The sequence below is a fragment of the Mauremys mutica genome, chromosome 3 (genome assembly GCF_020497125.1).
Source record: "Mauremys mutica isolate MM-2020 ecotype Southern chromosome 3, ASM2049712v1, whole genome shotgun sequence".
In the NCBI taxonomy this organism is placed as follows: domain Eukaryota; kingdom Metazoa; phylum Chordata; order Testudines; family Geoemydidae; genus Mauremys; species Mauremys mutica.
Window position 1 is genome coordinate 10,575,797 of NC_059074.1, and position 27,203 is coordinate 10,602,999.

Genomic DNA, 27,203 nt, shown 5'->3' on the forward strand with positions numbered 1-27,203 from the left:
AGGCGGGGCAGAGCAGAGACCCCACCCAGGAGCCCCATGCAGCTTGGCTGTCACAGCCCCACTCCCTCCCTCCTGTGATAGCGGGATTGCAGAGGGCTCTCTCTGCTGCCCACGGCCTGTGACAGCCTATTCCTGCAGGCGCAGTAGGGTGGCCTCCCCAACAGCCGGGCGGTCTCTGCTCTATTATCCGAACCTCTACATTATCCCAATGCATCGCTTGTCTCATACAGCTTCCAGCTGCCAAAGTTCCCTCGGACCTCTCCGGGTGTGCATGCTGCCTTGCTTATCAGATGGGAACGAAAAGCAAGCTGCAGCTCCACTTGGTTCTGCTTCTGCTGTGTGGCCTCTCGACTGCAGCTTCTCACCGTTTCACGCTAACCTCAGTTCTTCTGCGGAGGTGAGTTAGGCTGCAGTCCAGGAATGGTACTAATGTTGTTCTTCCCCAGACTAAAACACGTGTCTCTGCCTCTAGACCTTTTTCACCCCTGCAGCTGCTGAGTTGTATTGCTCTGATTTTCTTATCTACCCTTATCACAGACAGAAACCCTCAGTGTGCCAGTTTATCTCCCTTGTATAGAAGCCTCAGACCCTTCCCTGCACTAGTTTTCTACACTTAGTCTAGTGATTCCTGGTCTTTTTGCCTCAGCCGAATCTTCGAAATACATTTAGATTGTAATAATGTGAGTGCCCTGAGAGTTGTGGTGCTGGAACGAGGGGTGCTGGAACGAGGGGTGCTGGTGGTGCTTCCGCACCCTCTGGCTTGAAGTAGTAACAACAAACACCAACCACATGGTTTCCATCTTCAGCAGCCCCACTATAAAAATTGTTCCAGCCCCCCTGGGGCTGTTGGGATTCTGCCCCTGGGAACAACACTGATGGCCTAGGTCAGCGTGACATTTCCATTGAGGAAACGTTGGACAAACATAGGAGGATGGTCTACAAAAATCCTTAGTGGGGCTCTGCTCTGTAAAGTGACCATCACATGCTTACTAAGAGAATCGTCTCCTGGGTATTTTACAGTCCAGGCTCTGAATAAGGACAAAGTTACTAATTTGTCCTGTCGGCGCTGCAGAGCCGATAATTCCATGGGGGAGTGAACTACGTTTTATCATAGTCTGATTTCTGCATCAACAAAATGAACAGCTTGCTGGGGGACAAGGAAGGGAATTGGATAATGCGGCTGGTCAGATAATAGGGTTTCCGAAAATCAGGAGTATACTGTGTATGAGCCAGGGCCACATGTTTTCAACCCCCGGATGCAGATATACACAGTGGAGTGTGTGTATGAGTGGGAGAGAGAGACAGGATAATTCCCTCATGCTTCAGGCCATAAACCAGCCACAGACTCTTTGGTTGAGAGAGAAAGTGGTTAGCAATCCCTGAGCTGCTCTCACAAATATTTGCTTTTACTAGTTTTGGAGAGGAGTAGGTGCAGATCCGATGGCAGAACGTGACTCACCGGGAGGAGTTTGTGTGCATGCACGGCTGGTTGTGTATGCCATGTCAGAGGTCAGGAAGGTGGCTAGCCCTTCAGGGGTGCTTTACCTGGAACACCAGGCCCGGTTCTCAATAGGAGAAAGATGTAGGGGAAAAATGGGAGGCAGTTAAGAGAAAGAACAACGGAAGTGGCAAAGAGGCTGGAAGGGTCGTGACTTGGGATCGGGCCCTAAAAGAGCTAAGTGCTAGATTGTGCGATTTGTCCCCGTCCCTGTGTACAGGATGGTGCAGAGCCTCTTTGCTCACGGGAAAGCACTGGCACATTGTGCCCTCCTAGAGCTCCCGTGTGTGTGTGTGCTCCCAGCCCCAGGAGCCAATGCAGAGGGCTGGCAGGGCTATGACCTTATGTCCCATTGCCATGACCCTTCGGGCAATTTTCCTGGTGGCAGGAGGAGGGACTGAGCAGCCCTTGCTCCTAAGGGCTGCTATTGCGATCAGCCCCATTAGTGGTCCAGGCAGGGAGGGCAGGTTTCTTGCACCCCAACCTCCGCATGAGGATTGATCACAATCTGGCCATGAATCTGTATGTTCTGGCTACACAGTGCCAATGGGGTGGGAGTGCGCAGCTGCTATGAAGCAGAGGTATTGGTCACGGCCGCGAAATGCAAATGGGTGTTATAACAAAGAGGGCTGGAATGAAACAAAGGGAAGGACAATTTAGGCAGAAAGGGGCCCGCTGCTGCCCACACTAAAGTCAATCCGTTTTTCTAGTGACTTCAGTGGCTGCATCCAATACCTGGAAAAGCTTCCTGGCAGCGAGATCTATTAGGCTGCGCAATGGGGCAGGCGTAGCCGCCCCATCGGGCGGGACATTTAACAGCAACCTTGACAAAACTCTAGGGAATCTGCTGTAGGGGAGAGTCCTGCCCGGGCGGGGAGGGCTTGGACTGGCTCCTAGAACATTACCACTCAATGGAACTTTGCCGCCTTTGTGATTGTATAAGACAAGCCGCACCCCCTAGTAACGGGGTCTGATAAGGATGGCGGCCTTATCAGCAGAGGGGGTAAGGAGAGTCTGTGAGCTTCAGGTAAGGATAGCTGCCATAGCAGCCCGGAAATACTGAGAGGTCAGAGCCATTAGGTCAAATCCTTCTCTAGGCAATGCTGGTGGAAATTCCAAAGAACCTCATTGACGCTAGTGGAGCTACTCCAGACTGACCTCTCTGAGCTCAGAAGCTGGGTCTTTAACGCCACAGCACAGCCGGGGCTCGGCGGAGTTAGCGCTGAACCTCAGCACAGCGCCCAGCAGGTGTCTCTGGGATGCTGACAGACCTTTCCCTCCGCCTCTTTCTGCCCCCCAGACCTGCTCTCTTGCTCTTCTTTTCACCTTCAGAATCAGATACGGGTGCATACCCCCTCCCACTGCACTAGTGAGTGAGGGGAACGAAAGGTTAGATACCAGCTCGGGGAAGTTTATGGCTGGCCATTGTACACCTGGCCGCAAACCCAAGGGCAGTTTATGGCAGGTAGAACTGAGACAGCGGAAGAGGAAATACGCTGATCCTGCCCTTTGCTCCCACTGGGCACACAGCACCCCGCAGGGTTCGGCCCCGTGGATTTGACTCCCACGAAGTCACTGGGCTGCAGCCTGTTGCTGGATGGCTGCAGTGATGAGGCAAATCTCTCCCACTGCAGGACCAACCCTATAAGGGTCAGGAAGGAACTTTGCCGCCTCCATGATTGCGCCTTTAGACATATTCCTGAGCAAGGAGTGGAGTGGAAGCGGCACCAACCCAGAAATCGCCTTGAGGCACAATTCCCTCCCCACTCCAGGGAGAAAGTACCTCGCAGTGACTTGAAAGAGTGCTTGTACCGGGCCGGCTATGCTGACCTATTACGGGGGGACGCGGGTTGGAGCCAAGGTGCTACCCAATTTCCCACCTATCCACAGAGCAGAGTCTGTGAGCTGCACCAGACCGAGACTGAAACCCAGCTAGGCCAAGCAAGAGTTGGGGGGGACATGGGGGTGGGTGGCTGTGACTCCCCAACTTGGCCCAGTAAAGCCCCCAGTCACTTTCTGAAAGCTGCTCGCTCTCCACTGATGTGGGATATCAGACATGACAGACCAAGCAGGATACTGCCTGGGATGGACCCAGTGGAAACTCCTAAGGGCCTGATTCTGCTCTCTCTCACACCTGGGAAAACCAGGGGCTATGAACCATACAGAGTAAAACAACCATGAGATCAGAATCTGGCCCCATGTGCCTATATTTTGAGACACTTGGGTCAGATTCTCAGCTGGTGTAAATCAAAATTACTCCTTTGGCTTCCAGGGAATTACTCAGACTTAGGCCAGGGTGAGGATCTGGCCCATTCTCTTCAGGAGAGGATGCTGCATCTGCAAGTGAAGTACCTGCCTCCCCCGCCACTCCCATGTCACTTGCCTTTCTGTCTCTGTGCCAGAGGGAAGAAGGGCGCCAGTGCCTGAGAGCGCTCCTGCGATGGGAGGCGTTGGATGATGTTGGGGATCTGAGGCGCAGCATAGAGCTCGACAGCGTTTACAGCAGCATTGTGTTCGCCGTGGAGAAAGGGCTCTCCTGGCCTGCAGTCGTGGAAGCGGGAAAGCTTGCAGAAGAGCTGCTGAACGAAACCAAAGGTGCGTCCTAGCGACGGGAACTGCCTCCAGCTTCCTGCTTCTCCTGTCTGTCTCTCCCCGGTGTCAGTCAGAAGCACGGAAGGCAGTGCTGTTACACTGGGGTGAAACTGGTGCAAGGAGAATCAAGCCCTAAATGGGTGGGGGGAAGGAGTTAATATTTGGTGGGTCAGTTGTCCCCAGGCAGCCCCCCCTCGTGACCACAGTGTTCCAGGAGCGGGCGCATGAGTTACACCCGTGTAAATGAGAGCAGAATCAGGCCCCTCATTCCAAGATCTGTCCAGGCATGGAAAGAGCCCTGCTCTTGCAGTGAGTGGGGACGCACACAGGAGATGCGCTCCGCCTAGCTGTGGGCTGACCTGTCTCTGAGTGCAGCCCCGCAGAACAAGTCTGTTTGGGTGACACCGGTCAGCGTACGTATCATGTTTGCAAGAGCTGAAATCAGGCCCTCGCCCCACCTCCATTACAGACCATGAGAAGCAAAGACTTGATTCTTGGTTTCATAAGAGCGGCCACATGTATACAGCACCTTCCATGCAAGCATCTGAGAGCATTGGATAAGCACTCATGAGCTTCCCCTCACAACAGCCCCCATGTAAATAAATATTACTGGGCCTTACTTATAAACCTGGGCTCCCATGTAGGGTGACCAGACAGCAGGTATTAAAAATCAGGACAAGGGGTGGGGGGGTAATAGGCATCTATATAAGAAAAAGCCCCAAATATCGGGACTGTCCCTATAAAATTGGGACATCTGGTCACCCTACTCCCATGTGATGTATGTGTGCCTATGGATTTGTTGGTGAAAACACCTGCACGCCCACTTTAAACTTTCCATCACCTAGGTGTGCAAGTGTAACACTTTGTTCCTGCAACACACAGTTAAGTTTCAACACATGCAGCCCACAGTGTATCACAGCTCCCTCTAGTGGATGGTCAGCCTGGAGGATAATAGCCTACTGCTTCTACAAGATAATGGAGTTACTCCTTTAGCTCAAGTGGGATAAATCTCTGCTACGGGCTCAAGTTGAAACCCTGTTGTCAATTCATACCAGTTTTATATACATACTTTTCTGAGCATTCCTCACTAGCAGTCCAGGACTCTAACCTCGAGTCTCCTGTGTGGCTGTGAGGGATCAGGACATGAGTGATCATGCCTAGTGGTTTGAACAGGGAGTCAGGCCTAGTGGATAGAGCAGGAGCCAGTAGCCAGGAATAGCAGCCAAGGGTCAAGCTGAAGTCAAAGGCCAGATGCCAGAGTCAGAAGTCAGAAATAGAGGCTGAGGATCAGAGTCAGGTTAGCTGGAGTGAGGCAAGGCCAGGAACAAAGCTGGGTTTGAGGCAGGAGCAGGGCTGGAATAAGGCAGAAGCAGGATCTATTGCAGCCATAAGTGAATATTTTGAGCAGATGCCGAACTGCTACTGCTGGGCTTAAGAGCTGGTCTGCTGACTCTTCCCACCAATCAGGCAGCCTGCTACAGGCCAGCTGCACTTGTTGCCTGGAGACTGACTCTGCTGAAGGCCCTGATTCCTGACACTAACCCCCACTCCCCGAGGGCATCTCCTGGGGACCTCAGGGCCCAGTTTCTCCGGGTACTTCTGATGGAACTTTTGCAATAAGCCCAGGGCCTGGATTTTCTCTACTGTGTCCCAAGACCGCTCACCCAGATTATAGCCTTCCCAATCCACCAGGTAGTAGAGCTTTCCCCTAATTCTCCAAGAGTCGAGGATTAGGCAGACAAAGCACTCCTCCTGTCCGTAGACTGGGTGGCAGTGGCAGGTTGGAGTGGTCTGGGTATGGGTTCTCGTGTAGGGCTTTAAAAGTGAGATGTGAAAGTCAGGGTGGATCTTCAAGGGTAGTCATAACCTGAAGGCAACTGGATTTACCCATTCTTTAATCTTGAAGGGGCCCAGGAATTGGTGGTCTAGTTTGACAGATGGGTGACTCCATTTAAAGTTCTGGGCAGAAAGCCATACCTGGTCCCCTACAGCCAGATTGGGGGCAGCTTCACGGTCTTGGTCCACGTGGTATTTATAGGCTTCTCCAGCAGACTGCAAAAGTTCCTTGAGCTCCCAGTGCAGGAGAGACACTAAAACCGTGGTGGCTAGTACTAGAGACCTTACGGTTAGGTCTGGGTGGAAGTGAGGGTGAAATCCATAGTTTGCGAAGAATGGGCTTTGTTGGGTTGAGGCATGGATTGCATTGTTATATGTGAATTCAGCATAGCACAGCAGGGGGAGCCAGCCATCCTGGTGGTAAATTTAGAAAGCAGCGAAGATACTGCTCCAAGATTTGACTGTCTCTCTCTGTTTGTCCATTAGTCTGTGGGTACTAGGCTGACAAGATGAGGGACCTGATGCCAAGGAGTCTGAGAATTTCCTGCCACAGTTGAGAGATGAACTGGTGTCCCCAGTCTGATACAATGTCTGGTGGTAACCCATGGTAGTGATAGACATTTGCCAAGAAGAGCCAACCCGTCACACATGTGGTAGGAACAGTACAGCGTGGGATGAAGTGTGCCATCTTTGTTAGGACATCAATGGCAACTGGGATTACTGAGTGTTCCTAGGAGTGTGGCAGTTCTACAATGAAATCCATTGATATAGTAGACCAAGGCTGCAGAGGTGTGGGCAGAGGCTGGAGGAGACCTAAGGGTTTGATCGTGGGTTCTTGGTATGGTTGGAGAGGTTTCAGAATCGTATATACTCCTTGATGTATATACTCTTATGTATGTATATACTCTTATAGACCTGGCCACCTGAAGCTCCTCAAGACCACATTCCAGATCTTAAATTGGCCAAAATGGCCCACAAACAGTGAATTGCAGCATATTTTCAATACCTGAAGCCCAGGTTGTCCCTCCAGAACATAAGTACAACCCTTGTGATAGGAAAGGCCATTCTGTAATTGGAACTCAGAGTCAGGTTGGCTACCCACATCATTCAGGGTCTGGCAGATCTGGGTTGTGTATGGATCATCAGGGAGTGGATGGAGGATGCCAGACCACTGTTGATCATCTCACTGATAAAGTTGGGCACCTTGAGCATGTGCATCTCCATCAGGTTTGAGATATTCACCTTTGCAGGACAGGGCCTCCATCTTCCTGTTTCTTGTCCCTGGGTGATAAGTTATCACAAAGTTGAAGCAAGCAAGGAAGAGGGACCAGCAGATCTGGCACTGGTTACGGCATCTTGCCATCCATAGTTACTCCAGGTTTTTGTGGTACATCAGGACTCGGACCAGAAATGGTGCTGCTCCTCAAAGCCACATTGATAGCCAGTAGCCCCTTCTCCCAGGTATTGTAATTTTTTCCTGCTGAGATTAGTTTCTGAAAATAAAAGACACAGGGAAGGAGTTGGTTAAGGTGGCCCACATGCTGATATAAAACTATCTATGGCAAAATTAAAGACACTAGCTCCAATCATAAATAGTTTAGTGGGATGTGGGTGAATCAGGTTGGGTGCTGAGGTGAATGCCCTCTTCAGTCAATCAAAGACCCACTGAGCCTCTGTGGGCCCGGCCAACTGGAACACCATTATGGGTACAACCAAGCTAGAAAACCCTTTAATAAATTTCCTGTAGAAATTGGTGAACCCCAGGAATTGCTGCACCCCAATTTCATCCTTGGATGCAGCCCAGGAAGATATTGCCACCACCTTACACAAGTCTATGCTGAGTCCCTCAGGCGAGATGATATATAGCAAGAATTCCACTGAACTTGCATTTCTTGAGCTTTGCACAGAGATGCTTTTGCATAGAGATGGTTTTGGCAGAGTATCTCCAAGATAATGTGCACATGATGACTGTGGTGGTGCTGACTTTTGGAGAAAACAAGGCTGTCATCCAGGTAAATGATGACAAATTAGTCCAGCATGTCCCTAAAGATATTATTTATGAAATGCTGGAAGGTCACCAGGGCATTGCACAACCCAAACAGCATGACCAAATATTCAAAGTGACCACAGCTGGTATGGAAAGTGATCTTCCATTCCTCTCCTTCTCAGATCCTCCCCAGGATAAGCTTCATGGAGGTCCAAATTTGTGAAGACCTTGACAGGAAGGAGTCTTTTGAATAGGTCATTAATAAATGTTAAGTGGTACTGGTTCAGATTATAATCTTGTTCAGAGTTTGATAGTCCACACAAGGCCAGAGGAAGCCTTCTTTCTTTGCCATGAAGAAGCTCAAGTCCCCAGCTTGAGATGTGGAGGGGTGAATGAAGAATGAATCCTGAAGGTTTTCTTTGAGATACCTCCAGAGCCCCTGTAGTTCGGATTCAGAGAGGGAGTAAATCACCCGAAGGGAACCTCTGCCTCCAGCTGGAGGACAGCATGGCTGTGCCAGGGTGGTAGGGTGTCTGCTTTCTTTTTGTCAAACATGTTGGCAGAGTGATGATATTTAACAGGAATCCCTAGAGTTGTTGGGCAGGGGGTCATGGGGCTTGCCAGGGTCACCTTTGGATCCCCTCTTTGCGGCTCTGAATTCTCAAGTAAGCTGCAAAGGGCTGGTGGTCCCTTGTCAGCTTTTGGGAAACAGGATTGTTGCCTGATTGCCACTGGATGCATGGATCAAGGGCAATGAGCCAGGGGATGACAATGACAACTGATGAATTTGGCGCATAAATTAGCGCAAACTGGAGGATTTCAAAGGGTAGTTACCTCTAAGGGGGCTGTCTTGTGGGTGACCAGTTCTGGCAGAAGGAGTGACCCATCCATGGACTCTGCTAACTCAGGAGAGTCCTTGCACTGGGTGGGGATCTTGTGTGCTACTGCTTGGCTGAACTCCAGATCCACCAAGTCCATCAGTGATTCTAGGTTGGTATCAGGCATCACAGGGTGCCAGAGAGGGAGTTGGAGATGTGTGGATGCTGATTGGCCATCACCAGGGTACTGTCAGACGAGTGTTGGTGTGGACGGTTCGGGAGAGGAGACCAGCAGGGCTGGGGCTTGGCATTTCCTGATGAGGGCACAGATCGGATCTTGGCATGGAAGCTCGATGCAAAGTCTCCTGGTTCCCCACAGTATAGACACAGGCCTGATGCCTGGTGTCAATATTTCTCCGTGGGGGGAGGCAGGGCCAAACCTGATCGACTTGCATGGGTTTGGGCGGTGGAGAAGGGATTGATATGGAGGGGGGCCATGCCGGCAGGACTGGCAGAAGCCAGAAGGACCATCTTTTTTCTTGGTGGCGTTCAGTCAGGCTACTGTCAATCTTGATGCTTAGCTCAGCTAAGACATCCAGGCCAAACGGGGATTCCACCCAGGCCTGTTCATCTTTAAGATTATTGTTCAGGCGGAGCCAGAAATGGTAACACTGGGCAGCCTCGTTCCACTCAGTGTCTACTACCGAGCGTTGGAACTCCCGCTGCATATTTAGCAACTGGCTGGCCTCCCTGCCGCAAGGCCTGAAGTGCGGCTTTGGCTGGACGCTTGCAACTCTGGTCATCGAAATCACCTCCACAGCTCAAACAAAGTCCTCAAATTGTCCCTTAAACCAGATTGGTTTTCCCAGGAGTGGAAACACCACAGTCAGGGCCACCCCCATAAGCAGGCTGATAATCAGTCCTGCTTGGGCTGGGTCAGTGGGGCATGCCAGCGGGCATAGCAGAAATAGGCGCCGACACTGAGTTAGGAACCCCCCCAACATTTGTTGCAATCACTATTGAACTTGTCAGGCACCGGGAGCAGGGGGTCGGCCCTGCAGTCAGCACGAGTCGAGCTTGCAGGCCCATGTTCTGCGCTTGCAGGGTGGCACTCTGAGCCTGCAAGGGCTGTAGGGGTCCCACTCGCTCCATCAGAGAGCTACTGGCCTTTGTAGGATCTAGGATCACCGTGTTAGCTCTAGTTCCCTTATAATGTGTGTTTTCTTTTGGGGCTGCTCACACTGTCAGAGACCAGGATGTGGGCAGTCGCGCCAAGTGGTTGGAGCAGGAATCGGTAGCCAGGAATAGGAACCGAGGGTCAAGCCAGGATCAAAGGCCAGATGCCAGAGCCAAGGGGGAGAGCTGAAGCCAGGAATGGGAGCTGAAGATCAGTCAGGTTATCTGGAGCAAGGCAGGGCTGGGCCCCAGGCAGGTGCAGTCACAGCCATGGGCGAATGCTTTGAGAAGCCTCCGAACTGCTGCTGCTGGGCTTAAGAGCTGGTCTGCTGACTCCTCCCACCGTTCAGGCAGTGTCGCCAAGGCTGGAACGCGGCCAGGAACGAGCAGACGCAGGGCTTGCTGCCGTGGTGGGCGAATGCCTTGTGCAGCCAGTGCCCTGCTGATCTAAAGAGCAGGTCTACTGATCCCGCTCAGCCAATCAGGCGGTTGGCCAATCAAGCGGCTCAGGTGGGGCCCAGCTGAACTCATTAGGCTGCCTCTGATTAGCAAGCTAGCTGCGGGTCCTTACTCCTGCCAGACAGGCGCGAACCCTTAGTGTAAATGTCGCCTGACTATTTTTCTTCCCACATAAGTGTCTAGATTTGGCACTGGCCCCTCCAGTGGCCTTTGGCAAGTCACCTAACTCTGAGTCCCCATCTGGAAAACAGGGATATTGACCAAACGAGGAATGAAGATTAATCAGCGAATGGTCCATTTAGTCCCATCATTTACATGGGCGTAACCCCACTGGGGTCCCCTCCAGGATCACCAGCTTTGCCCTGGTGTAACTGAGGGGAGAATTTACCCCAGTGCATGTAAAGTGTCATGTTAGGGCCTGATGCATCATCCACCAAAGACAATGGGTCTTTACAACGGGCCTCAGCTTGGACCTCTAGAACCTGAGCCTATAAGGTCAGCGTGATCCGAGGGCATTCAGCTCTTTGCAGGATCACGCCCCATTGTCATCTGTCAATCCCACCCATTGCTTGCCTTGCTTTCAGCATGCAGACGCATGTGTTTCAGACATAGCTTTCAGCTGAGCTACTTGGCCCCGGAAGGTGCACAGTGCCTCTTGCTACAGGCATTAGTTTGGTGACCTTAACCTCATCCTCCGCAGGTTTGTGTAATTTTTTTGTTTTTGCCCCCGCTTTGCTGCCAAGAAACAAATTAGAGCTAATACTGTCCTTGTTTGCTTATGAGATAATACATTCGGTTCACACCAGTTAGGTGTGTCGTCGTGTTTATTTAGCACAAGATTTAAGCAGAGATGGACTCGGGCCACAAAGTTTGGATCCGGATGTCATTTGAACTTTCTCAAATCCTTTCTTTATATCTGGGGTTGAATTCCACCCCCTTTAGTTCTAGGGCTTGTCCTACACTTGTCGATGCAAAGGATGAGTGATCCCCCCCTCCCCCTTCCCACTCTAGAGGCTGCACAGGGCCAGATTCTCCTCCCACAACTGATTTTATACCAGTCTTAGTGTCCTGACTTCGGCCGAGTTGCTTCTGATTCACATCAGCTTATGGGAGAGGGGGAATCAGATCTAGAATAAGCTGAGAGGGGCGGGTGTCAGATCCCTTCCTCCTTCATGCCCCTGTAATGAAGAGCTGCAGATGAAGGAAGGAACGGATGGTAACAGGGGCACCAGAAGGGGGGACAGGGGGCCATGCCCCCCCCACTTTTTACCAGCTGTGAGGGTGAGTGACAGGGGGAGGGGGCGGACAGGAGTGGGGGGCAGGGTCTTGGGGGGGGAAGAGGGGGCAGGGGGCAGGCCTTCAGGGGAAGGGGTGGCGCAGAGGCGGGGCCTTGGCTGGAAGTTCAATGAAGGGGTGGGCCCACAGTTCTGGCATCAGTGTCCCCCTCCACTTTTATGGAGCTCCCAGTGCTCCTGGGCGGTAAAGCCACAGTGGCCCAGTTAGACAGGCCGTCATTACGCGACAGTCAGACAAAGGGACAGTTTTCCTACTTTCCATTCCGGGAAGCACCGGGGTAACGGTCTGGGGAGGGGGCATCAAACCATCGTGGGACACCTGGGTGTTTCACCTCACATCCCAGTCAGTTTTAGTTCCTCTCCTCTGTGTGCAAGGTGATCAGAGCCACCCACATGTCTTGGGATGAAAGAGAGAACAGAGCTCCCTCGGGGATGCCTGGATAGGATACAAACCTACCAGCTACAAAGCGTGGCCACTGCATGCCCTGCTTCACAATGTTGGGCGTTAGAATGTTTACGCTTTTAATGCACTCGCTAAATAATCGCCCGTTTGTATGACTGACCATAAAGCTGATGCCTCTGGGTGTTTGGCATTTAGGGGTGCTGAGTGCCACCTCCAAGTTGCTGAGCAGCCAATGAGCAAATGGGAGCTGAGGGTGCACTGCACGTCCCCATATCTGGCCTGTGACGGGTGAGTCGGTGAGGATGGGGACAATCAGAGATTGCTAGCTGTTTACTTATGAGCTAATCACGCCAGTGCACAAAGTTTGAGGTGGGTCATGTTTGCATAATGCTGGTTTCAAAGGCCTCACCATTGTTGTCCTAGTAGCCAACTTGTTTGCACTACACGTTTATTCTGCACATTCGCTCTGGGCTTGAAGAAAGTTCTGCAGGCCACTCGGGTTTGGGCTTTTGGGGTAACACAGTGTGAATGACAGCCTAGCAAAACCATATCACATAGAAGGAGAAATTCACCTCGCGCCAGGGACCAGCTCCAGGCCTATGCACTCCTTGCAACCCACATATGCTGAGAGCTTAAGTGGGATTTAAGAACTGCATAGGCCAGTTCTGATTCCTCTGTGTATGGGTGACTTTTATTATTTGTATTACTGTAGCACCTCCAAGTCCCCATTATGGACCAGGACCCCATTGTGCTAGGGGCTGTACAAAGATGGTCCCTGCCTCAAGAAGTTTCCAGTCTGAGTAATTCACTCAGAATTGGCTGCCTTTCAATGGTGTCCTAGTTATTGCCACTCAACACCCAGGATCATAATATCGATTCTCAATTGAGCCTTATGAGACGGATTCTATTTGGGACATCCATGGCTTCTTAGCAATTAGATTAAGTTTAATTAAAACATCACAAACAAATTAAATTTTCCTTTGCAGGGTGGGGAAGATGCCATGGGGTATTATAATAAAGTAGCAACCCCTTCTCAGTTTTCCCTGCCAATTCACAGGGGAAAAAGCTGTGCTGCGTCGTTCATAATCAGCCCTGCTGAATAATGGATGGGGAGCTAATGATAGATTGAAATCTTGCAAAAGAGCCAGCGTGAACCCGGAGTTAATCTCCAGAACTAAATCTTTGTGGAAAAAACAAACAAAAACTCATTTCAGAGTGAGGAGCCCAAACTTTGACACTGATGGAAAATGCTGCTTTTATAAACTAAGGCTGCGTTAGTGCCTGAGAAATCTTGTTAAGACCATTTCCATCAGTATGTTAGCTGTGAAAGCTTAACTATGTTATTTGTTATTTAGACAGTGCCAAGACTGCACTATGTGCATTACAGACAGCAAGAAGATTCCACACTGCCTTGCTCCTTTGTGAGGTCACCAACGCCTGTGCAACATGGGTGTAAATGGTGCAACATGGCTGGTGGGGGTGGAGAAATCCGATATGGGAGTGTTGCCTCATTTGCACAGGTGTAAACGACTGCTCAAGGTGCAAGGCAGTGGAGAAGCAGGCCCAAGGTCCTCTGCCCTGATCTAAATAGCCAGCTTGCAGGCCAAGGATGGTGCAAAGTGTCCCAGCAGTGAGGTTTCACGCCTGTTTGGTTAGTTGCATATGGTTTGTTCCTGTTTTCTATTGTCTTTTTAACTCTTCTTTCAAGGGGGCTTCAGGATTATGGGCTACCTGGAAGAAGGGTTGGGGGGATTTGAAGGTGGAGGTGTGGTGGATGAAGGAGGAAGTAGGGGTACAGTAAACAGGATCAGAGGCAGAGGGGGCCTCTTGGACTCGGGCATGCAGATGGGAGTGGGAGAAGGGTTGGTTCCTCATGCAGCCTTAGGCAGAGTGGAGTGGTTAAGGGGTAGTGAAAAGAGACAAGAGCAGAGAGGTAGGGAGGTGTTACGTTGTGCATGGCCATGAGGCAAGGACCAGGGACCCACTCCAAAGCCCACAGAAGTTAATGGGAGTCTTTCCTTCACTGGACGTTGGATCATGCCTTCGGAGTGGCAGGTTGGGACGGTAACAGAGATCTGAAGAGGGATGGGATGTGCTTGGCAAGGGGAAAGACTGTGGGGACAGCATACAAGATGGATTGGGGGAATTCCCCCCAAAAGGATGTTGATACATTTGAGAGGGTTCAGAGAAGAGCCACAAAAATGATTAAAGGATTAGAAAACCTGCCATATAGTGATAGATTCAAAGAAGTCAATCTAGTTAGCGTAACAAAGAGAAGGCAAAGGGTTGGCTTGATTACGGTCTATCAGTACATACCTGGGGAACAAATATTTGATAATATGTTCTTCGGTCTAGCAGAGAAAGGTATAATACAATCCAATGGCTGGAAGCTGGAGCTCGACAAATTCAGACTGGAAATAAGCATACATTCTTAACAGTCAGAGTAATTAACCATTGGAACAACTTACCAAGGGTGGTGGTGGATTCTCCATCACTGGCCATTTTAAAATCAAGCATGGATGTTTTCACAACTACCGATATATACTTTGGGAATCACTCTGCTGCAGTTCTCTGGCCTGTGTTAGACAGGAGGTCAGATTGGATGATCACAGTGGTCCCTTTCTGGCCTGGGAACCGATGAATCTTTGAAAAGGGGAGAGCTGGGGTGGCGAGAGAGGAGGCAGTCTTGGTAGCTAAGTGAAAGGGAATATCTGCTGCCTTCTTTTGCAATCCCAGCCAAATCCCCATCAACCTCTGAAATGAAAAATGCAAAGGCTTATTTGTTTTCCTTTATATACAAAGATTAGGGCTGTGCACACAAACCCCAGGAGAGAAGGTTTGCAGGAGAGGGAAGGGCAGAGATACCTTCCTACACCAGGACACAGTCTGCAAAGGAAGGCAAGGCTTCCTCAGGGCACCATCCTGGCCACCTGGCACCTTGTGAGTGTCACTTTGCTGCCACTTCACAGTGACCATCTCTCCGCTACAACCCCCCACCTCAGTGCTGACTCCAGTTCTCTTTCCAGTCCAGCTCTCCTTTTCCGGTAGCATATTGGTGCTGTTAATCACTGGCCCTAAATATAGACTTCCCTCTCCACTCCTGCTGTTTTCCTGAAGGTCTTGATCCAGAAACGATGTGATCAGAGTCTAGTCTCACTTACACTAGTGTAAATCCAGAGTAACTCCACTAGCTACTCCAGATTTACAGCGGTGTAACTGAGCCCCCTATGTGCTTGGGATTGTGAAATAAACCCTGAAACCACTCTTTAACTGAAGCCAATGGACCTAATTTGGGACTCATTTACACCAGTGTAAGCGAGGAGTAACTCCACTGGAGTTATACTGGTATGAACCCAAAAGAAGATCCCAGGCCTGATTTACATGTTATTTCAGCTTCATGGATACAGAGATTGTAAGCTCTCTGGGGCAGGATCATCTCTTTGTTCTGTGTTTGTACAGCCCCTTGCACGGTGGGGTTCTGGCCCGTGACTGTGGTCCTAGACTCTGCTGCAATACTAATAATCATAATAATGGTCACTCTGAGAGAAGGATCATCTTGTGGTGAAAACGCTGGCCAGGGGCTTCAAAGATCTGGGTTCAATTTCCTGGCCCTGTCACAGGCTCCTTGTGTGATGCACATCTCTCCAGCAGACCCTCGTTCTCATTTAGACTGGGAGCACTTAACACAGGGGCGGGCAAACGTTTTGGCCTGAGGGCCACATCAGGTTTCGGAAATTGTATGGAGGGCTGGTTAGGGGAGGAAGTCATGGCCCGGCCCCCACCCCCTATCCCTGTCCCCCACCCCGGGACTCCTGCCCCATCCAACCACCTTGTTCCCTCACTGCCCCCCCCAGGACCCCTGCCCCATCCCCCCGCCCGCTCTCTGTCCCCTGACCGCACCTGGAACCCCTGCCTCTGACTGCCTCCCGCCGCCCCATCCAACCCCTCCTCTTATTTCTGACTGCCCCCATTCAACTCCCCTGTTCCCCGACCCCTATCCACCCCCCCACCCCCGACCACCCTCCCGAACTCCCCTGCCCTCTATCCAACCCCCTCTCTCCGCTCCCTGCCCCCTTACCGCACTGCCTGGAGCACTGGGGGCTGGCCCAGCTGGAGCCAGCCATGTCGTCGCCACCGCGCAGCACAGAGATCGGGTCAGGGCGGGCTCTGCAGCTGCGCTGCCCCAGCTCAAGCCGGCGGTGCGATGAGCTGAGGCTGCAGGGGAGGGGGAACAGCAGGAGAGGGGCTGGGGGGCGGGCCTCTCGGGCCAGGAGCTCAGGGGCCAGGCAGGAGGGTCCCAGGGGCCGGATGTGGTCTATGGGCCATAGTTTGCCCACCTCTGACTTAACACCACTTTGGTAGCATAAAGTGGTTTTTAAGTCACGTTACCAGCTGCCTGTCAGAACTGGGTAAAGGGGTCTTAGTGTAAATGAGAACGAGGCTCTCTGTGCCTGTGTAACAAGGCCTCCTTTCTCTCACCTGTCTAGTTAAATTCTGAGTGCTTCGTGGCCCTGATTAGGGAGCTGTCTACAAGCAGTACAGCGGCACAACTACTATGCAGCTATGCCATAGTAGCTGTAGTAAACCCACCTCCACTAAGGGCACTAGTTAGGTCAATGGAAGAATTCTGTTCTGGGCTTAGGTTGGTTTGTCTGCCCTGCCTTTATGGCAGCATAATTTATATCGCTCTGGGGAGTGAATAAATCACCCCTTTGTGACATAAGTTACACCAACCTAAGCGCCGGTGTGAACAGTGCTGTGTCGGCGGGAGAGCGTCTCCGGCTGCATAGCTATTGCTGCTCGCGGGGGGTCTAGTAGTTAAGCCGATGGGACAGCTCCCTGCCGTCGGCTTAGATCGGCTACATTAGAGAGCTTATAAGGGCACAGCGGGTGCTGCTGTAAACTCTTGTGTGTAGCCGTAGCCTTAGGGGTGTGATTTTTTTACCCCCCTAGGTCAAGCGACGTTTTAGGTGTAGCCCAGGTCTCAACGTGCATGCAGCGCCTAACGTTGCCGCTGGACTCTCTAGTTGCTACTGTAATATTAATACACGTTTTGCCCACTCCCTGCTTGCTGTGGAGTGAAATCTAGGCCAAGGGCTTCTGAATTTGATGTGGCAAAGAGTTCTGTGGCACCTTGTTTGTTAGTCTTTAAGGTGCCACGGGACTCTTTGCTGCTTTTACAGATCCAGACTAACACGGCTGCCCCTCTGATACTTGCATTTGATGTGTTCTTCTTACTTGGCTTCTCCCTTGACATATATAAACACTATAACAAATGATCTAGGTCTACACACTCCCATTAGGGCCTTTTTATCAAGAGGGCCAATTTTGCACGTGGCCCCATTCATGGGTGCAAAATCTGCATTAGCATGAGGCATCTGGGCAGTCAAAGCCCCCACTGGTATCATCACCACTGCAGTTCAGAGTAACAGGCAGTCACTCCTCATTCTAAGGGCTGGGACAATGGTGTATTTGATCTCCCTATCAGCCAGTTCAGCATAGACTCACGTCAGTTTCCTGAAGCATTTGGCTCCAGTCTTGCCGTCCATTGCCTGAGTCAGCTGGCGAGGCTGGGACTCTCATGAGCCAGATCTCTTCACCCCAATGACTTTACTTCCCTGGGCTCCACCTACTTTTACCCCACGATATCCCTGGTGTCATTCACTCTCAGACTTGTCACTGTTGACTTTGAGGAAGTGTAATCCACACACCTCCTGGGTGTGGGGCTCTGTCCCATCCAGTGGTGCCGAGACCACTTAGAGAGAGAGATAAATTGAGTCTGCTCTACAGCCTTAGCTAACAGGCAGTTGGCTTTTAGCTCATGTGGTAGAGGCTCATGCCATAGGCACCGACTTCCCCGCTTTCCCCTGGGCGCTCACCCTCTCCCTCTGCCCCCGTCCCCACCCCCCACTCCACTCCACCCCTTTCATGCCACCCCACCCCTGCCTCACCCTTATTCCAACCCTTTCCCCAAAGTCCCCGCCCCGGCCCCGCCTCCTCCCCTGAGCGCACCACGTTTCTGCTCCTCCCCCTCCCTCCCAGCACACCGCCAAACAGCTGCCGGGCACCTGTCAACCGTAAATGGCACCCGGACACAGAAGCCAAAAACCGGACTGTCTGGGTAAAATCTGGATAGGTGGCAACCCTACCACTTGCAGGAAAGCAAGTAGACCCTCTGGCCCAGTCCTACTCCCGTGGCGGACGATCGGAGTTTTGCCTTTGACAGGCTCGGGTTCTAAATGGTCTAAAAGGAACTAAAAAGTCTTCAAAGAGATTTGTCTGTTAGTCTATAAGTTGCCACAGGACTCTTTGCTGTGTTTACAGATCCAGACTAACACGGCTACCCCTCTGATACTTCAAAGAGATTGTCACTTCCAAAGCATTGTAAGAAGTAAACACAGAAATAGATCCCTCCAGATAAGCCTGTAGTCCTCTGATATAATGTTAGCAGTGTGGCATGAACATTGGGTCTATACCGCTAGGCCACTGATGTGCAGAGACCACTGTGTATGATGCTGACCAATATTGCCTCATCATTTCCTTTTTCTCCCTCCTGGCTCTCTCTGTTTCCATCCGTTGTCTCTTGTCTTATACTTTGATCGTAAACTCTCTGGGGCAGGGATTGTCTTTTTGTTCTGCGTTTGTACAGCGCCTGGCACAATAGAGCCCTGGTCCCTGGCTGGGCTCCTAGGCGCTGTGGTAACACATGTAATAAATAACAACAGCAGCAGCACTCGATGTGACCTCAAAGGCAATTCAACAAGAGGTGTGAGTGCACTGCAGAATCAGTAGGTGCAGAACCAGCCCTTGATCTGTTATACGCGTCTGTCACAAAAATTCCCCTTCCCTTATGCAGCTGATTCAAGGGCATATCAACACCATCACAGGGTAAAATACTGGCGTGGGGTTATCCCGATAGGATCATTGTCTGCCAAACACATTTGTTAAACCATTTCATTTGTTGTAAGCTTCCGGGCTGAGCTGCAGCCCTTCTTGTATAACTCAGTATCATCCTTCAACCCGAGCTGTTGTGTCCTGTAAAATGCAGCCACGTGGGTCTAACACGGCTTTGTAAACAACAGCCCGGAAGAAACAGCGGCTTCCCATCTTTCCCCCGTGACAAGATTAAAGGTGGTCAGTGTGGGATAATATCAATTTATTACCCATCCCCCAAAAAACAAATATTGGTTGCGCTAATCACCTCATCCTTTAAACAGCAAAATGGCATTCGGATTGCTACCAGAACCTTGTAGGGGTTACTTAGGAAACATTTTGTTTTCGTTTCTTTCCAGGTTTGCCCGTTTCTCAGGCCATCTGTGTCCTAAAGGATAAACTCATGGCGTGTGAGCCAAAGCTGAGTCCATTCAAACCGTGTGTCTTGTGTGAATACTTCTATCACACGCTCATCAGGCACTACCAGCTCTACCAGTTTGTGCTGTGTCGGGAGAGAGACGTTGACCAGACGTCTGCCCACCTAGAAATCTGTGTGCCGCCCCAGCCTCTGCCGCTGATGGCAGGCGTCGACGCTGAAGTCTGGCACTATCAGCAGCAGCTGGCTGCCCTCTCGGCCGCTGAGGTCCAAAAACGTACCAACATGCTGATCCTCCGAGAGACACTACACCTGGAGAGGGAGCATATGTTGCAAAGAGCGTATGATGATCTGAAATCGCGAGCAGAGATCCTAGACAGACAGGTAATGCTGTAGTAGTTGTAGAGAAACGGGCACTTCATACTGAAAAGGATGCAGTGCGCTCCACAGGCGAGGATACTACAAGTCAGGAGACCTGGATTCGGCTTCTGGCTCTGCCACTGGTTCACTTTGTGACCTTGGGCATGTCACTTCACCTTCTGTGGCCTCAATTGTCACCAGCCCCTGGGACAATGTTCCCCAGAGACATGCCTGGGGTGGCCAGGAATCCGTGGCACATGCATGGAGGTTCTTCCTATTTATGATGATCCTTGGGTATTTTGACATGAGTTGGGACGTTTTATTTCTAGTTGTAGATGAGCGGACTCACCCCTGCGGCGCCTCCTGCTGGTGACTTCGGGAATTAGCTTGGTTCCAGCTCCAGAGCGCCCTCTGCAGGCCAGTGATCCACGTGTCCTCTGGCCCCCATTTCCCTCCCTGGACCCGGTGCCCTTTTACCTGGGGTGCTGCCCCTGGCAGTAACCCCTAAGTCTTAGGGGAACCCTCACCCTCTATCCCCACCTTGCCTCAGTGTATGGCTATTGCCAGTCATTGTCTAGCCCCACGCCCTGGGGCAGGCTGCAGTATCATCACTGGCAAGGTTGGGTTTGGACCTGCTGCCTTGGCCTACCCCTGGGCTGCCCTCTGCAACCCCCAGTACCCGTTGGCCCAAAGCTAGGCTGCAGCCTGGGGCTTTCCAGGCTGGAGCTCCCCAGCTCCTCTGCCTTTCCCCAGCCCTGCTCCACTCAGGTACCCTGTCTCTAGCTCCCTGCAGCCAGGCCCATCTCCCTCTACAGGCAGAGGGAGACTCTTTTGGGCTTCTGGCTCCCAGCCTCTTATAGGGGCCAGCTGGGCCTGATGGGGGCCTGGCCACAGCTGAGCCTGCTTTCCCCAATCAGCCCAGGCTTCTTGCCCCAGCCACAGCCCTCTCCTGGGCTGTTCTAAGCCCTTCAGGGCAGGAGCAGGGGTCCACCCTGCTACACTAGCATTTTGCAAGTGACAGAGATGGGCACAAACCAAAACCCCATCTCCAGACTCTCCTGAGCATGGGGGTTTTACAATCCAGACCTCTAATTTGGGGGAGTTCAGATTTGGCATGTGGATTCAATGGATCCGTTATAAAGGATGATTAGTGGAAGGCATCCAGATGCCACATTGACGGGCAACCTTATAAAACCCTGCCTAGATGTTACCCCCTCCATGCTTCATTGCACGATGCCCCTCGGCAGTCTCTCCTCGTGTTCCTGTCAACCTCTCTCTGTTCCTATCACAAGCCTGTTACTGGATCTTAACAAAGAATAGTAACAGTTCCCCTGGCCTGGAGGTGAGGTAAGAGCTGGAATCCCAAACGGTTACAGAGCGAATGGTTTGGGACTATGGGCATGTAGCGTATTCCAGTTGGGCCTTGATACACCCAGGGCCGGTGCAACCATTTAGACAACCTAGGGGGTCGCCTAGGGCACTAGGATTTGGGGGGCGGCATTTTCTTCGGCAGCGAATGCGGCAGCCGGATCTTTGGCCGCCATGGTCTCCGCCGGCATTTAGGCGGAGGGAGCTGGGGCAGGGGGGCACGGGGAGGGCCTCCTGCAGCAAGTAAGGGGGGGCAGCACGCAGGGGAATTCCCCGCCCCAGCTCTCCCCTGCCCCGCCTCCTCCCCGAGCACGCCGTGGCCGCTTCACTTCTCCCGCCTCCCAGGCTTGTGGCGCCAATCAGCTTAGGTGCCACAAGCCTGGGAAGCAGGAGAAGTGAAGCAGCGATGGCGTGCTCGGGGTGGAGGCGGAGCAGGGGTGAGTTGGGACGGGGGCGGGGGTGCCTCAGGGCGGAGGGTGGGGAGCTGCCACGGGTGGGGGGGCGCCTCAGGGCGGAGAGGGCAGAGCTGCCACTGGGGGTGGGCGCCTCAAGGCGGGGGCTCGGGGACGGGGGAGGGTGCAAGGTAGAAGCTTCACCTAGGGCGCGAAACATCCTTGCACCGGCCCTGGATACACCTACTGTCTGCCCACATTGCAGGCCTCTTCCCTGCTACCTGACGCGTAGCAGGAGCTGTTGGGATTGAGCAAGAGCTGAGTAATGCATTATGGGAAGTGGAGTTACCTCTGCTCCTCTGGGTAGTTGACTCCTGCACAAGAGGTGCTGGGCTTGCTCCTGCAAAGTAACCCTGCCTATCCCAGAACAAGGTCAGGCTTCACCTCGGGCATGTTTAAACTGCAACGCAAGCCCAGGGTGAGCGGGACTTGAGTCAGTGGACCCTGGGTTAGCGAAATCAGGGCTTGAGTGTCCCCACTGATTGTCAGTCCTAGGTTAAGAATTTTCTAACTCACACTTGAACCCGGGGCTCTGGTGTCCACACTGCAGTATGCAGCCCTGTATCCCAGACTCCCGAGCAGCCTCCCAAAAGGTAGTCGCTCTAGCTCTTTGACCCTGGTACAATGTAGGAAAAGTTAGCAGTCCACCCTGCACGTTACAGGAAGTTTGAACAGCCCACCAACACATCCTGCCAAGCAGGCATTTTGGTCTGTGTGCTCCCACCAACCAGAGCCGGCAATGTGAAGAAGTCATCTCGCTTGCGCTTTCACTCCTGGTTCAGGAAACAGGCAGGGCTTCCATGAGATGCTGGTGGGCATTTTGGCAGAGTTTTCTGACCTACCGAAGGCACCTAACAGACCTTCTGATGGAGCAGGAGCACGAGAAGGAGAACACAGACATGGCTGACTCGGACTGGTGATGTTGCTCACTACGCTTGGTAGAGCCGCACATGCTCCCTACATAGACTGGCACTTCTGGAGCAGGGCCACAAGCACAGACTGGTGGGACCGCATCCTCTGACAGACCTGGAATGACAAGTGGTGGGTCCAGAACTTTTGCATGAAGAAAACTATCTTTCTGGAGCTTTGTGAGTGGTTTGTCCCTACCCTCCAGGATAAAGATACCCTCATGAGGGCAGCCTTGCCAGTTCATGAGTGGGTCGCTGTGACGTTATTGATATAAATGGGAACCATATAGAACATGGGTTGCAACCAAGGTCCTGTGGTGGCACCAAATCCTAAGTAAAGGGGGTCATATAAGGTGTCTAAGACCAGGTTCTGGGTTGCTGGTTATGATTATGCTGTCTGTATGTCTGTGTATCATTTGGTAGTTGACGTTATAAGTATTGGCTCTGTACTGTCTGTATTTTGTATTATGCTCTGCTTCTGGGAAAGATCCCAGACAAGCTGATGTTAGCCCTGCCTAGCTGGCTTGATGGCCCATTAAGGGCCATCGGCTACGCAATTGACCCATGGAGAGAAGGCAGACACGCCTTGTGACTCAGCAAAGTATGCAGGGACTGGCCCATGTGACTCCAGGCTCCATTTTGCTGTAATTTTCCACAGTGAAGACAAAGGGATTCTTACACCTGGAAAAGTCTATATAAGGCTGATGCATCATCTCCATCTTGTCTTCAATCCTGCTTCTGACCTCTGGAGGGACTTTGCTACAAACTGAAGCTTTACACAAGGGACTGAACGACCCATCCCAGCGGGGGTGTATTCCAGAGACTCAATTTGAACCTGCAGTTTACTCCAGCACTGCTGCAAGCCTGAACTAAGAACTTTGCCATTACTGTATGTAATTGATTCCATTTAACCAATTCTACCTCTCATCTCTACCTTTTTCCCTTTGTAAATAAACCTTTAGATTTTAGATTCTAAAGGATTGGCAACAGCATGATTTGTGGGTAAGATCTGATGTGTATATTGACCTGGGTCTGGGGCTTGGTCCTTCGGGATCGAGGGAACCTTTTTCTTTTATTGGGGTGTTGGTTTTCATAACCATTCATCCCCAGGACGAGTGCACTGGTGGTGATACTGGGAGACTGGAGTGTCTAAGGAAATTGCTTGTGTGACTTGTGGTTAGCCAGTGGGGTGAGACCAAAGTCCTCTTTGTCTGGCTGGTTTGGTTTGCCTTAGAGGTGGAAAAACCCCAGCCTAGGGCTGTGACTGCCCTGTTTGAGCAATTGGTCCTGATTTGACACTCTCAGTTGGGTCCCGCCAGAATCGCTCCGTCACAGTGGCGTAGTCGTGCTTGGATCCACAGAACCAGGTCAATTAAGCTTTGGGTCAGAACCCCACGCTATCCAAATTTTAACTTTGGGATTGAGAGTTTGGTTGGTTAAAGATCAGTGACCATGAGACAGAAAGCATCAGGAAAAGCAAGGAAACTGCAAGCCTTGAGAGACAGCCTGCAGTTTGATTATGAGCAAGAACTGGCAAAAATTCGAATGGAAGAGAAGCAAGTCTTGGCCCAGCTGGAGAAAGAGGCGGCTGAGAGAGAAAAAGAGGCTGCTAAGAGAAGGAAAAAGGCTGCTGAGAGAAAGAAAGAGCTGCTGGCTGCTGAGGAGGAGACTCACAAGATGCAACAAGAAACTGCTAGACTCCAGCTCCAAGTCAAAAAAGCAAGGGAAGAACGGCAGAAACTGTATCCTCTTGAAAGTCCAGTTTGTAACAATGTTGGTATGTTGTATAACTCTGAGCAGTTGTCTGGGGGTAACCAAATGTACCCCAACAATGCCACCTTTTATGTCAATGCTGTTACTGTGTGTTCAGTAGGGGGTGGCCCCATAAATGGTGCCAGTGCTATGTATGAGAGTGTAAAAGTCAATGGTAAAAGCTGTTTAGGGCAAACTATGGCTTCTAACATCACTCTTGTTAAAGCAGATCTGGTCAAAGAGGAAGATTATTTACCAAATCAGAGTGTGAATGTTGTAATCCTCTGTGAGTTTACTGTCCGTGTGCCTTTAGCCAGAATCCACCTTGAGTGGAATGGGGCTCAGCATGAAGTGATAGCTGGCGTCAGGAAGTTATTGCCTAAAGATCTTTTAATTGGGGAAAATGTGAAAGCTTTGTTCAATCCAGGTAGCCAGTCACAGGAGAGGAATAATCTTAAACCTGTGTCTATTGTGAGCAATGATTTGCCTGAGGTGGGTTGCTCCAAAGGTTTGTCTGTGCAAAACAGCAGCTTGTCTGGGAATGAAGTTTCTGAATGTCTGTCTGATGTCTCAGAAGGAAATCTGGAGTTCGATCAAGAGCAGAAAGATCTCATTGGGGAGGAAAATGTTTCTCAGGTTAAATCCCTAACTGAGGAAGGAGAGGGTAAATTTGTAATGGGTAATGGATTATTGGCTAGTGCAGCTTGTAGAAGTAAACCTGAAATGGGTAACTGTGATTTGCTAAAAGTATCTCAGTGTAGTGAAAAGAGCAGCAGCTTATCTGTTGGGAGAGGCAATGTGCCTGGTAGGGAAAGTTTGGAGGAGCCTAGGCAGCCTTGTGAGCTGATGGCTTTGTCTAATCAGCAGTTTGGGAAGGGAGGGATAGTGGAAGATGAGTGTCCATATCCCTTACCTGTTTCCTGTGTGGAGAAATGTGACAGTGAAGGGAATGTGCCTGTCTCTGTCAGGGGTATTGACTTGCCTATGAAGGGAGCTACCTCGGTCTCCAAGCAGTTGTCTGTGAACAGCCCTGTGTGCTGGGACAAGGGAAGTGAAATCCCAAGCTGTGTGTCTGGTGAAGGAGAATGTGTCTCCGGCTCTTCTGTGTCTGTGGAGCAGACAGAAGGTGCCTGTCAGCCTGTGATGGTTGAGGGTGATTCAGTTGTCTCGGAGTTGGTTGTAAATACAGCTAAAGCCCAGGAAGGGAATAGTCCTGAGTTTGTGTCTGCTGGGGAGAATGGCACTGTGACTAGGTTGCATCCAGTTAGTGTCATAGCAAGGTCCCAAAGACCAGACAGTTCTGGTGCTTGTAGTTTGCCAGTTGCTAATGTGCGGTTGGAAAAGGGTGCAGCAACTCTGTCTGATCAGGGTGATACCCTAGCCAGGGCACAAGGAGAGCATGAAGGTGATTTAAGTGTGTTACCTACTGACAGTTTGACAACTTGTAGCAAGAAGGAAAAGATTCCTGAACTTGTTCATGGCCAAGGGAAGGAGACTGCTTCTGACCTGTTATCTAGAAAGTCTGTAGGTGTGCCTAAAAGGGGATTGTGTAGAAATCCACCTGTTGGGCCTAAGGTGATTCTGAATGTAAGTGAGACCCAGAAAGCGTCTGTGGTTGCTCAGGGAAGTGCTCCTTTAGAGCAAGCCCTAGGTGAAGAGGGGAAGGGCAGAATTTCTGTGAGGGGTGAATTGCTGCTTAGAGAAGCTCCTAGGGAAAGGAATCCTCATGGTAGCCTGTGCAAGCAGTTTACTGCAACTGAAGGGTGTAAAAGTGATTTAATCAAGAAAGTTTCAGTTCCTAACAGCCAGAAATTTTCGGTTGTGAATGGATCCACTGACTTTCCATTTGAGAGATCCAGTGTGGGCAGCTTTGAAAAGGTCTCAGGTGGAGTAGAAGCTGTTAAGGAAGTTGAGCAGCCCTATAACCACCTGGCTGTGTGTGGCCAGCTTGTTGGGGAGACAATGGTGTTGGGACAGGAATGTCTCCATGCTGAATCTGTAAGTGAGCAGTCTGTGCTTCAGGGTCTGAGGACAGATTCAGTTACTGGTGTTTCAGAGCAGAACAGTTTTAGGGCTGAATGCTTGAGGAGGCAGGGGAGAGCAAGCCAGCTCTCAGACTCTTTGGATTTGTGTGGTATCTCTGTAAGACAAAGTCCAGCCTTGGAATCCATGGCAGCTAAGAAGTTAAAAGCTAGTGTCTGTGTTGATGCGAATTACTGGGCTGGCAGGGAGAAGAAAGACTTGATAATAGCTGTTAGCACAGAGGGCCCACCCCATCAGCCAGTGAATTCTGTTAAGCAAAAGAAATCAGGGTTTAATCCTGCAGGACAAGGAGGAAAGAGAGAACTGAATTTTGCAAAGGGAAGCCACAGGTTAACCCTAAAATTCCCAAACTCCAATGGTATTGAGCCAAGGGTGGGGCATGACAAACATAATTGTAAATGGACACTTGCAATCAATTTGTTGTTATTGCTAATGCTAAATTTTGTAACTAATGTGTTGCTATTGCCAAGAACTGTAACAATGTACAATGTGCCTAATCTTTTGGAAAGTCCCTTAAACATGTTGAAAGGAATACATGAAAACACACTTTATGTCAAAGGGCCTTGCTATACTGATGTTTCACAGTTAACGCATGTAAACAGTGTTGGAACTTTTCACAGGGGAAAATACATTCCAGACCTGATGTGCTGTATGAAAGGGGAAACTGAGGCACACTACCATATTGCTTTCATGGCTAAATGCCAAGATTCCTGTACTATGAACAACCTCAATATCTACATTGGTTTAATGTTAATTGGGTTCAAAACATTGGCCAGAACTGGTATGGATAAAGTAGCTATTTTCTTTAGCTCTTGGCAAGATCACATGAAACATACAGGAACCATGCTGCAAAAGCTAACCAAGTTATACCTTGAGTTTGTAAAGAGATCCATTCATGTTATTGAACATGACTTTGATAAACCATTTCGGTTATACACTGGTACGGC

General features: G+C 50.8%; 1 protein-coding gene across 2 annotated transcripts in view; it reads left to right on the top strand.

Moving 5' to 3' along the window:
* Window positions 1-2,455: 2,455 nt before the first annotated feature.
* C3H8orf74 (chromosome 3 C8orf74 homolog) overlaps window positions 2,456-27,203 on the top strand; it is a 32,108-nt gene continuing 7,360 nt past the window's right edge. Inside the window, exons 1-3 of one of the 2 annotated variants that reach the window (XM_045008811.1) lie at window positions 2,456-2,525; window positions 3,901-4,093; window positions 19,357-19,757. In XM_045008811.1, the coding sequence (XP_044864746.1) occupies window positions 2,478-2,525; window positions 3,901-4,093; window positions 19,357-19,757 (642 nt within the window). In that variant the 5' untranslated portion in view covers window positions 2,456-2,477. Of the gene's footprint in view, window positions 2,526-2,887; window positions 2,964-3,900; window positions 4,094-19,356; window positions 19,758-27,203 lie in introns of those variants that run through there. The other variant, XM_045008810.1, reaches the window with a different exon arrangement.